Source organism: Phalangium opilio, unplaced genomic scaffold (genome assembly GCF_054372755.1).
Source record: "Phalangium opilio isolate 3A_F unplaced genomic scaffold, DU_Popi_V2 ptg000025l_1, whole genome shotgun sequence".
In the NCBI taxonomy this organism is placed as follows: domain Eukaryota; kingdom Metazoa; phylum Arthropoda; class Arachnida; order Opiliones; family Phalangiidae; genus Phalangium; species Phalangium opilio.
In genome coordinates this window covers 840,748-853,171 of record NW_028324156.1, presented here as the reverse complement: position 1 = coordinate 853,171, position 12,424 = coordinate 840,748, and the positions used below count along the sequence as shown (strand labels likewise).

Sequence of the window (12,424 nt, the reverse complement as noted above, 5' to 3'; positions counted from 1 at the left end):
TGTTCATGTCTATTTCTTTCTTTTACTATTACTAGGCCGATTATTTTGGTGGAAAATTGGATGGGTTAGCTGTTTGGTAATTGGGTTATATGGGACTGACTGAATGACTGCTGGAATCATGGCTGTATGCTAGAAGGAGCTAAGCCTAATCTGGTCATAAGCATCTGTTTAAGAAGGTTTTACTTTTGGTGTAATTATGCTCTGATAAGCTTCGAGGTTTTTCTCTGTAGATATATTTAACCTTTGAACTCTAAAGGTAGGCCTGAATGCTTCATTGCATCCTAAGCCTAAAAAGTAGGCTTGAATGCTTCCTAACCCTAAAAAGTAGACCAGGATGCTTCCTAACCCTAAATGTAGGGCTGAATGCTTCCTAACAAAATGCTTCCAAACCCCTAAAAGTAGGCTTGAATGCTTCCAAACCCCTAAAAGTAGGCTTGAATGCTTCCAAACCCCTAAAAGTAGGCTTGAATGCTTCCAAACCCCTAAAAGTAGGCTTGAATGCTTCCAAACCCCTAAAAGTAGGCTTGAATGCTTCCAAACCCCTTAAAGTAGGCTTGAATGCTTCCAAACCCCTAAAAGTAGGCTTGAATGCTTCCAAACCCCTTAAAGTAGGCTTGAATGCTTCCAAACCCCTAAAAGTAGGCTTGAATGCTTCCAAACCCTTAAAAGTAGGCTTGAATGCTTCCAAACCCCTAAAAGTAGGTCTAAATACTTCCTACCCCTATAAATAGGTTTAAATACTTCCTACCCCTATAAATAGGTTTAAATACTTCCTACCCCTATAAATAGGTTTAAATACTTCCTACCCCTATAAATAGGTTTAAATACTTCCTACCCCTATAAATAGGTTTAAATACTTCCTACCCCTATAAATAGGTTTAAATACTTCCTACCCCTATAAATAGGTTTAAATACTTCCTACCCCTATAAATAGGTTTAAATACTTCCTACCCCTATAAATAGGTCTAAATACTTCCTACCCCTAAAAGTAGACTTAATTCTCTCTAACCCTAAGTAAGCTTGACAATATTCAAAATCTCATTCATTAGGCTTAGCCAGCGCACAAATACAAATAACTCCCTCCAAACCAAACCCGTGACCATCGAACATGTTAATTAGAAAAACATTTTCATTTTGATATCCATAGGTTCAATTAGTTTTGTCGCATGTCGAGCTGTCGATCGCACCCTTGGGCCTACTTCATTATAACATACACACCATTGTATTATTATATTAGATCTAACGTTTAAGGCGTGGTTGCTATCAAAAAATCCACCCAACAGATCCGATACGCGATTATTATAACAGCGCGTGGAAAAACGTTCCACGAGGAGAGAAAAAAGAAAAATCCATACACGGAAGACGAGAATTAAGAAAAGCGTTCTAGGAACGTTTGTTAATAGAGATGAAGAATGGGGAGATGATAATGAACCACCAAAGTTAACCGAGGCTTAACTAGTATTAACAGTATTCACTATTTTATATTGAACATTTTTCGCAAAATGGGAAGGGTGTGATTGTATCTACCTCACCGCATATTAAATCTTCCCCTAAAACAATAAAGTCCTAATGAAAGTACATTTGTTGGGATTCAGGTGAGAGAAAAGCCAGAGAGAGAGAGAGAGTTCCGTGTTCTTGCGTTTAGTAGTACCTTCTGTTTTTTATCCTCCATTACCTATTAACAATAGCAAATAGATATATCTGGGAATGGGGAAGTAAGGATAGACCATTCCATTAATTTCTCGCAACCAAGACGCAACGCCAGACGGAGCCCATGTTCCCTACAAGCGGAGGGAGACTAGTAGGCTTGAGCTGCCCTCTAGCGGCGCTTCTTGGCGCCAGGGAAATAACCCAAGAAGGTGACCTTCCCCGCCCCTGTGGTATTTGCTTCTATTTTGGAATTAATTTAAAGGTCTATTGAAAATGATGCTAAAGAGAAATAGACTTGGAGTACGTCTCTTAAACACGCCTTACTGTCTGAGCTCACTTTCTTTTATTTGCATTTGCTTTTGGTATACTACCGCTCATAACGTTCTGATCTCATGTTAACAGTACCTCTTGGGACTTGACTGCAGTAACAGTATAGTACATTGCTTTCTCTATATCTCCTTGAACTCCAGGTTGGTAAGGTATGAAGTCAGGTCGGACTTTGCGTAGATCGACTTGTACCACGCTTGTACCATCCATTTTTATTTTACTGGCCCTGGGGTTACAATGTTTGCACGGTAAACAAAATTATTGGAAAGAAGGGAAGCCGGGGAAAATTGCTTGACCACTTTGGACACAAGTACCATCATCCATAGTTAGGGTTAGCTATTTACGACGGAACGATTGGATTTATTTTATTATGAAATTCTGTTATGTTTTGCTTCTGTTTATAGTAAGTTGGAAAATTAACTTTTTTTTCTTCCCCTGGTTGTTTGTTTAAAGAAGAAATTACAACAGCATAGTTTTGTGAAACAAGGCCTAATGTCGGTTAAGATTAAACTAGGCCTAACGTTTGCTACGATTATAATAGGTCTAAAGTTTTCTACGATTATAATAGGTCTAAAGTTTTCTACGATTATAATAGGTCTAAAGTTTTCTACGATTATAATAGGCCTAACGTTTTCTACGATTATAATAGGCCTAAAGTGGGCTACGATTATAATAGGCCTAAAGTGGGCTACGATTATAATAGGCCTAAAGTGGGCCACGATTATAATAGGCCTAAAGTGGGCCACGATTATAATAGGCCTAAAGTGGGCCACGATTATAATAGGCCTAAAGTGGGCCACGATTATAATAGGCCTAAAGTGGGCCACTATTATAATAGGCCTAAAGTTTGCTACGATTAAAATAGGCCTAAAGTTTGCTACGATTATAATAGGTCTAAAGATTGGCTACGATTATAATAGGTCTAAAGATTGGCTACGATTATAATAGGTCTAAAGATTGGCTACGATTATAATAGGTCTAAAGATTGGCTACGATTATAATAGGTCTAAAGATTGGCTACGATTATAATAGGTCTAAATATTGGCTACGATTATAATAGGTCTAAATATTGGCTACGATTATAATAGGTCTAAATATTGGCTACGATTATAATAGGTCTAAATATTGGCTACGATTATAATAGGTCTAAATATTGGCTACGATTATAATAGGTCTAAATATTGGCTACGATTATAATAGGTCTAAATATTGGCTACGATTACAATAGGCCCAAAGTTTGCTACGATTATAATAGGCCTAAAGATTGACTAAGATTATAGTAGGCCTAAAGATTGACTAAGATTATAGTAGGCCTAAAGATTGACTAAGATTAAAATAGGCCTAAAGATTGGCTACGATTATAGTAGGCCTAAAGATTGACTAAGATTATAGTAGGCCTAAAGATTGACTAAGATTATAGTAGGCCTAAAGATTGACTAAGATTAAAATAGGCCTAAAGATTGGCTACGATTAAAATAGGCCTAAAGATTGACTAAGATTATAGTAGGCCTAAAGATTGGCTACGATTAAAATAGGCCTAAAGATTGACTAAGATTAAAATAGGCCTAAAGATTGGCTACGATTATAGTAGGCCTAAAGATTGGCTACGATTATAGTAGGCCTAAAGATTGACTAAGATTATAGTAGGCCTAAAGATTGGCTACGATTAAAATAGGCCTAAAGATTGACTAAAATTATAGTAGGCCTAAAGATTGGCTACGATTAAAATAGGCTTAACGTTGACTGGGAATTGGATTAAACGAGGCCTAACGAGTCTACACAGTATCAAAATAGGCTTAAAACTTTCTAATTGTCGCGTTCGGGGACTGTAGAATCGCCTAAGCACTTAGCAATCTTGAATTTTAAAACAGGCGAGTTTAAACTTTTAAGCCTTGGCGAACGTGCAAGGGCTTTAGAATCTTTTTCCAACTTTCAAAGAAGTTTCAAGTGATAGTGCAAATTTACTAAACATGGTTAAGGTTAATGTTGTACAAGTTCAAGGCAGATAACGAGCGAGAAAGAAAGCAAAGCTACACCACGTGATTTTTTTTATATAACATGATTGAGGAGGAATGCTGGCTAGAGATAAAAATTAGGAAAAAGGTAGATTTTTTTTCTTCTTTACTTTCAAGCTCCGGTGTATTTTTTATATTAACTTAAGGGAGCTGTAAATCTCGCCAGGGAAATGATACTAAGAATTTTGAGAACCTTCCTCCGTACCAAAAAAAAATCTTAGCTTAATCGATTGAAGAAAGAGTAAAGTAGAGTTCAAAGGTTAAAAAAATCCTTAAAAGATTTTCTTGATCGCACGTAATTCCATCGAAATAAATGACTTTCCTTGCTTATTTACGATATCTATTTCTCACTAACTTGCAACGGATATTTACTTTTAATTAGATCGTAAAGATTGATAAATGTCAAGCGAAAGATATAAGAAAGGAAAAAGGTACTGTGAATCTCATGGGTGGCTGTGGGATATAGCCAAAAACGTAGTTCGTTAGGCTTAATTTGATTTTTTTTTTTTTTTTTTCAATTTTAGATGAGAAAAGGCGCGAAATTTAGATGAGAAAAGGCGCGAAATTTAGATGAGAAAAGGCGCGAATTTTAGATAAGAAAAGGCGCGATTTTTAAATGAGAAAAGGCGCCAATTTTTAAATGAGAAAAGGCGCGAATTTTAGATGAGAAAAGGCGCAATTTTTATTTGAGAAAAAGGCGCAATTTTTATTTGAGAAAAAGGCGCGATTTTTTTATGAGAAAAGGCGCAATTTTAAACCGCGCTCGTGACCACGTGGAAACTGATAGTTACAGGTACATGTACAAATATTGAAGGAAATATCTTTATGGACTCTTCCGTAAAGATACATACCTTTCTGTAACCATGGGAGATCAGAAAATCGAGATTGGGACTCTCAGAGTCAGTACTTTCCCGGAATCCTATAGCGACCATGCAACCACTCTTATGTCGGTAGTTTTGGTAGATTTAACTCCTCATCCCCCCTCCCATTCTCAAAAGTCCTCCTGGTAACCTTGGTAACCAGGAGAAACTGCTTTTTCGTCGAAAACTTGATGTTTCTTGACGTTGTTTGCTTGTCTGGTATTGTACAGGGTGTTTCTGAATGCACTATCAGAAATTAAGGAGGGTGTTCTTAGGACGATTTCGAGTCGAATATGTTCGGTGACATTTTGCCCTAAGAACCACAATTTTCAAGTTAAGATTGGAGTATTTTACGGATGACCCCCTAATTAAATTGGCATTGCGTGGTCAGTTTCGTAATTAAATTTAAATGGGTCATCCTCCAATCATAACTTGAAAACGGTGGTCCTTAGGGCAGAATGTCATAGATCAATTCAAGGTTGCCACGGGTCAGAGAAAACCTGGAAAAGTCAGTGAATTTAAAAATGGGCTAAAAAGGTCAGGGAAAAGTTAGGGAATTTTAAAAAAATTCAGAAAAGTCAGGGAATTTGATTTTAGTGGGTAAAATTTCTGGAGATCAGTCTTTATTGAAAGAGTAATGAAAGTTTCTCCTCATCCTCTCTTAACACAGAAAACTCTAGAGCAATCCTTAAAAATGTCTAGAATTGTTTTTATAAAGTAAACGCCTTAAAAAAATCTCTTACTGTTATTTATAGTTAAAATGTTTCTTATTCATTTTGGTGCAACAAATACATTGGAAATCTTAATGTAGAGTTTATTTAATTATAAGCACTTAAAACGTGCTATAAACTTTTACACTTTCGGCCTAATAAGGTCAGGGAAAATCTCAGAAAAAGGTCAGGGAAAACCTGGAAAAGTCAGGGAATTTGGTTCTGAAAATTCCGTGGCAACCTTGATCATTTTCGACTCAATATCGACCAAAGAACATCCATTTCAAAAACACCCTGTACACCCACCAAGAGTTTTTTTTTTTCAGTTTGGTTTATGTTTATGCTGTGCTTTTTTACGTCTTTAGAAAAACCATTTTAGGGTGATCTTTGTGTTTGTTTACGTACCATATTCAAAAATATGCATACTTAGGGATTTCGTGACCAAGGCTTAGTATTTTACGCTTTGTTTGGATGGGAAAATAAAGTCTATTTAGACGAGAGAGAAAGAGAGTTATGGTTGATAGCCCCCTGTAGAAGTGTTCCAACTGCTACAAACCCGTGTTCAGGGAGAAGCCAACTTGCAGGCGCTGTAGTGCGAACGTGGAATTTGTCCGAGATTTCGTGACTTTACACCGTTTAGTTTTTGATTTATTGTAATGACATTCTCCTAATTATAATAATCCCTTCTTAATGATTCTATAAAGTAATTAGCGACGAATAGGTCGTGTTTAAACAATCTATCACTGATCCACCTTAAATAATAACACAAAATTTACAAGGCATTTTTAAGCCATTCGTAATTATTTTTCGAAATTCCAAAAATCTCCTCATTAGAAAGAAAATAAATCTATTATCGTAATCATTTTCAATTAGACAAAATTCCCTTTTCCCAAAATGGGAAACTCATTCCTGAAATTCGTGGTATTTTTCTCCGATTTCGCTAATGAGATGTTTTGCTTTCTTTTTAATTTTCACGAGATTTTTATTTTAAAACTAGTTTTCGTCTACTGAATTAGAAATAATACTGTCAAAGGCCTAGATTATATTATTTATACTGTATTCTTCCCCCTTGTACACGCATTGCTTCAGAATCGGTTAAAGTTTTGACTTATTAGCGAAAAAAGTTAAAAGCACGTTGAGAAATTAAAAAGAAAACTATCAATAACAGATGTTGTTAGCACGTGGAGTTTTCCCGCCAGTTCAGCGCGATAGGTTTATAATTACTCTAAAATTTAACGTAACCGCTAATTGCTAAGCCTAATTAAAAGGAGAACACTTCAACAGTAAGCTTGGTACGTCATATTATAAACTTCTGTTCGTAATGACAGGTATTGTTTTCAAAATCATTTCCCCTGAGGGTGCCCTGTTTTTTGGGAGCTCCAAAAATAATAATTGGAACACTTTTTTTACCTGTATCATCGGTGACAAGTGTCGGGGCGGAAGTAGAAAGATCAAATTCAGATGATGACAAAAATTCATCCGGTTCTTCTTGGGGAGCCGATGTCGATTTAGGAGGCGATGACGTCAGGGTCCCTGATGATGAAACGCCCTTCCCTGATTGGCCAGACAATCTATAGGGGAAAAGAAACGTCATCATTCATGGATGAAAGTGTAAATTCTCATTAGGGTTTAGTGTTAGCTGCGAGAGATGTCTTTAATTAATAGATATTAATTAAGATTAGTGGTTTCCAAACCACCACCGGAAAACCAAACAGAAAAGTGTCCTCCTCCCCCCCCCCTTTCTCGTACAATTAATGACTTTTAACGCTTTTTTAATGAATGGCTTTTACGTGTGGGAGAAAGGCAGAAACTGGCAGAACGGATAAGTTATTTTTGCTAATTTGCTTTTTGTTTTTCGGTCTGAGAGTGTAATGAAGCGAATGATACGAACTAATTTACTTTAACATCAGATCAAATGCAATCTCATTGTGAAATTTTTTTAATACTTTTAAAAGCGCGTGCTGTGCTGTGCCTCGCGACAGATCACGTGACATAAATACAAAATAAATAAATACAGACATCCTACATATTTTAAAAATAAGATGCTTAAACAAAGGCTTAGAGCGTATTCTCTACTAGCGTTCTTTAAGTACGACCCCTGTAAATTCAAATATTTTTTTTCTTATTTGATATTATCTCAATAATATCTCCTCCACGCATCCTTAGATAAGTTTGTTGGATATCAAGTTAAGAGACAGTGCATGTGCCTCTCCTCAGTCGGAAAATGCAAGTAATTTTCGTCATTCGCGTCGCGCTGATGTGAGTTTTCAAGAACCAATGAGATGCTGCTTGTAATTTAGAGGCGGCGGGGATTAACTCCGGACCTACGTTTGGACTGGATAATTTAAACCTTCTCTCTAATAAACTAGATATCACTTGCTTAGGGTCAAACTGAATGGAAAGATCATGTTAAAGAAGAAGTGGGATCTACAATATTTAGTTAATGGAGATATGGGCTTCCAAACATTGATTAGCCCCAAAAACAAGGGGAAATATTAATAACACATGTAGACCCCATGATCCAAGACACACTCCATTCAGTTTGAAACATAGAACAGTACACACCTCTTTAATTTATGGCAGACTTATAAGAAACACCCTGTATATCGAAATTGATCTTCAAAAAAAAAATAACCATAAAGAAATAAAAACCATTTCTTTCTTAACTGACTGAAAGATCTGATTACGTATGCGCTCCCCCCCCCCGGAGGCGAAAGGGGTGTGTGGGAATAGAATGTGTATATATTCTAGCTGCCTTTGAATATTATAATATCGCTTTATCGAGCCCCACAAGAAGGTATATAAGTATCGGATCTCTGATTTTATTTTCTTTCCTTCCATCTTTTCCAAGTCTTCTTAGATGGATAGATTTGTATCTTTACCCCGGGCCAATATGGTACGGTTTGGTATGGCTTCTCCTATATACGTAACGTCAGAAGTAAGATGAGACTAGAAGTGAAGGGCTCTAGCATTGATAGATAGTAGATCATGGCACTAGTGAACAAATTTGAGGATTTTATGCCGCTTCCATCGCGCCTAAAAAAAAATTGGTTGAGTTCCAAAAACATTTCCTACCCCCCTTCCCCTCAACCTAAAGCCGCGGAACAAGGACGCGGGTGCTTGAATCTAGTTCGGCCGTCTACCACCGAGAGCGTCTCACGTTTTGGAGGGGAAATTCTGAAACCGCCACCAGAGGGCCAACCGTTCTTGTGTTATCAAGAATATTCACTTTCGCCGAGTGAAGAATTTGGTTAGCTCAGTACTTCTAGTCTCATCTTACTTCTGGTAACGTTATGGTTTACTAAGCGCTTGGAGCTAGCGGCTTGAAACCGCTTGAAGCTATCGTGTAAGCGAAAAAATCCCGCCAATCACACTGTATGGCTGCTTTTCTCACTTCCACCACCCCTATCTCGGTTTCTCAATTTTTTTTTATTTCCTCTGAGAATTTTTTTTGTCCCCAAATTCAATAAGATAAGAATTCAAAAGTTTTCTGTAGCAGCCCGAGGGGTTAATCACTATGTAAGTGTATACCATTTACCTTCACGATAGTGTGCGTACAAGTGTTGCCAGTCTTTTCAAGACTCGGAGCAATTCAAATTTAAATAATTGTTCCCTGGGTCTCGCACTAACTTAATCTGCTTATTCGACTTAGGGATATTTTATTCCCCTCTATAAGGAAAGAATATGGAATGGCGGCGTCTGTGGTTTAGTACCAACGAATGTACCAAAATATTAATTTTCTAATTAACTATACGATCTTCAATTTTAAATGTGATTCGGCAGTTGCCCTTATTAAATTTGTTTAAGGCTCGCTAATTATTAAAAAAACATGTTTTACAAAGTGTTACGTTATATTAGTGAATTGTATTTTAGCTTAAGCCTAACTTCAGCTCTCTAAGAAACCTTTAATTCTTAAAGCTATGAAATTATTAATATAAGTACGGTATTACGCCTCGCACCCGCAGTGACCCGTAGAAGGGCTAAGAAATGTTATCTGCGGGAGCGAGATTTGCTACCTGCTACCGATCAGGTAGCGTGTACTGAACATGATCATACTGGTTCGTGAGATACGAAACCGGTATGATTGAAAGTAAAACCAAGTATGAATCAAAAGTAAAACATGCACGTTCATTCATACTGTAAAGGTAACACGAAAGCGTGTAGAAATATCATTCAGTTCCAAAAATGAATGTATGAAATGCTTTAGTCTAATAACATATTACCGGCAACCCTGTTAGAGCAGAGCACTAACGCAATGAGTGACCAACCCCTCGATAACGGTATGGAGGTAACAGAAAATGATTTTTGTTACAGAAACAGAATGTCGCTAGGCATGTCTTTTTTTTGGTACCATCTTGGGCACCTTACAGACAGACACGGACATCAAACCCAATAGATTCGTTTTAAAAAGTAATAACGATATCTTATGAAAGATGATGTTTGGTGGAGACTTTACCAATAAAATTCGCCAAGAAAACAACCGGCGAAAGTAACGGAAGTGAACGGGCAACTGGGGATCCGTAGCTTTTTTTGCTCAAATGATGTATATACTTCGCGCCATACGAAAAAAAGAAATTTTCAAGAAAAAAATAACGATTTTATTTCTTTTTTTTTTGTGTTGAGTAGACAAGGCTTATTGTTGGGCCTTTAATATCAAAAGGGAAAAAAATTTCTTTCCTTCCTTGGTTTTCATATGATTTATTTCAGGGGTGTTTTTATTATTTTTTTTTAAAAAGTGGCTTTTTTTCATTGTTATTTTCTTTTTTAAAGAAATTAAGATTAGGCTTAGTAATTTAAACCAAACAGAAGATTTATACTTCTTATCTGTAATGTAACCCCCATTCAATCTCCAGTAGAAACAATTAAGCCTAAAAGAATTAACATTCTTACGTTAAGCCTATTTTTAAAACTTTTGTTGTTATCTCAGTCTGGGATTAGCTTAAGCCTAACTAAACTCAAACAACTTACTGTAGCTGTAAGTGGTTTTAAAAGATATCAGCTTCTTGTTTAAGGGCCCCCCCCCCATCAGTCGATGTTGTGTTGTTGTTTTTCAATTTTCTTTTCTTTTGTTTAAATCGTGATAAAACTAAGAACCAAGGCCTAAATTGCTTCCTCAAAATTGTATTGTTTATTTTGTTCGCCATCCATAGACAGCGCGCGTTCCTGTGATGACCTCATCTGATAAAGTTTCTCCCAACTCTCTTTACTTTTGGGAGAAGAAAATTGCAAAAGAAAAAAACCTATTTACTTTTGTTTTTTGGTGGTAGTGGCTTTTAGGGTAAAAGAAATCATTTCACGATTTTCTATTTATTTTTACGACTTCATTTCACGTTAAATTGATAAAATAAGGTTTAAATACGTGAGGTCATTTATTCTTGGGGTCAAATATCACGTGTTTCGAAAGAAGGTATTTTTTTCTTGCGTTCAAATATTACGTGCCAGCTTTTAATAGGTAAATACATAAAGTAGGAGGAGCTAATTGAAAAATATGAGAGTTAAAATTCATTAGGCCTAAAATTGTTAAGCCTAATTTTGATCTAATAATCTATAACACGAATTTATTCTTTCTTTTGCAGGTTGTTAATCATTTGTCGGTTTGATTTTGAACACTGGAGTAATTCTTCAACTTCCTCTTTGGACTTGAACTAAGTACTTGACGTTGAAATTCAAGACCATGGAAATGAGTTGACAAATTCGAGTTCCTTCCTATCGGTAAGCTTAATTTTTTCTCCTTCTAGTTAATTTCAAACCCTTAACACACCATTAAAATCTCTTGTTCCCTTAACATACCATTACGAAAGCCAAGCAAAGCCATTGCTATCAAATATTTGTATAATTATACAATACCAACCCCTGGTACAATATTATTACCCAACGTAGTTTTCATGCCCAAACGGGCTATTGTATACCATGGTTTTCCACCATCCCCTACCTCGTATGTTTCTCTATATACAGCCGCGTTCGATAATGCTTTTAATTAGCGAAACATTGTCGCCTTGTAATTCTGGGTCCGTTCCGGGCCTCCCCACTGGGTTGACTACTAACTATACATACGCCTGTATCTCGTTATCGGTTCTCCTCCGTGCAGTTCCCATACACACGCCCATTTCGGGGCTGATAATTAGCATAGTATTTTCAAGGCCTGTCAAGTTAACTCAAGTTCACGGACGTCAGGTTTACTTGAAAGTGTGTGATTTAAAGTAAAGCCTATGTTTAAGTGGATTGAATTTGGTTAGAAGATGACAACCCGTCCAACAGTGAACCTAACATAACGAAACCTTGTTTTAAACCTAACCCAAGCCCTCGCCCTCGAGCTAACCCAAGCCCTCGCCCTCGAGCTAACCCGAGCCCTCGCCCTCGAGCTAACCCGAGCCCTCGCCCTCGAGCTCACCCGAGCCCTCGCCCTCGAGCTCACCCGAGCCCTCGCCCTCGAGCTCACCCGAGCCAAGGATTATTTAAAATGTCTAAGGATAAAACGCAGAGAAAGAAATATCGAAGGTAGATGTTCCAAACGGTACCTAGCGGGCACAATCGGCAAACCGGAAAGCCAATATTTTGAAGCGTCAACACGTGACCGGATTCTTGAAAGTTTTGTCTCTCTCGTCTGCTCTAGCCGATGTACTCAAACAAGACCTTGGCCTTTCCTATTAAACTAAATTAGTGTAACCTCGCCTCATATTTTCTTGAACTGAATGTTTGCTTTAATCTATTATTAAAATTAAATTGTGAATTTTAGGAACTAACCTCATTCTTGAATCTGGAACTAAATGTTCTTAACGACCGTTAACAATTCGAAATAGAACTATAGAGCTTTCGAAAACTGTCTCTCTTTCGTCTATGCTTTCGCGATAATAAGATAGGT

The 12,424-nt window shown here is 37.0% G+C and overlaps 2 protein-coding genes and 1 long non-coding RNA gene across 5 annotated transcripts in view; 1 reads left to right on the top strand and 2 right to left on the bottom strand.

The window, feature by feature from the left end:
- The window catches only part of LOC149691602 (uncharacterized), a 212,086-nt gene that overhangs the window by 45,248 nt on the left and 154,414 nt on the right, over positions 1 to 12,424 (bottom strand). The gene's annotated exons all lie outside the window — the stretch shown is intronic.
- Positions 1 to 12,424, bottom strand: part of LOC149691616 (inactive tyrosine-protein kinase transmembrane receptor ROR1-like) — a 107,196-nt gene that overhangs the window by 21,220 nt on the left and 73,552 nt on the right. The window contains exon 3 of the mRNA XM_089868950.1: positions 6,973 to 7,133. Coding sequence (XP_089725076.1) covers positions 6,973 to 7,133 — 161 coding nt within the window. The remainder of the gene's footprint in view (positions 1 to 6,972; positions 7,134 to 12,424) is intronic.
- Positions 11,143 to 12,424, top strand: part of LOC149691615 (lysosomal alpha-glucosidase-like) — a 92,108-nt gene continuing 90,826 nt past the window's right edge. For both annotated transcript variants that reach the window (XM_089868952.1, XM_089868953.1), the window contains exon 1: positions 11,143 to 11,274. The gene's annotated coding sequence lies outside the window, so the exon portion shown is untranslated. The remainder of the gene's footprint in view (positions 11,275 to 12,424) is intronic.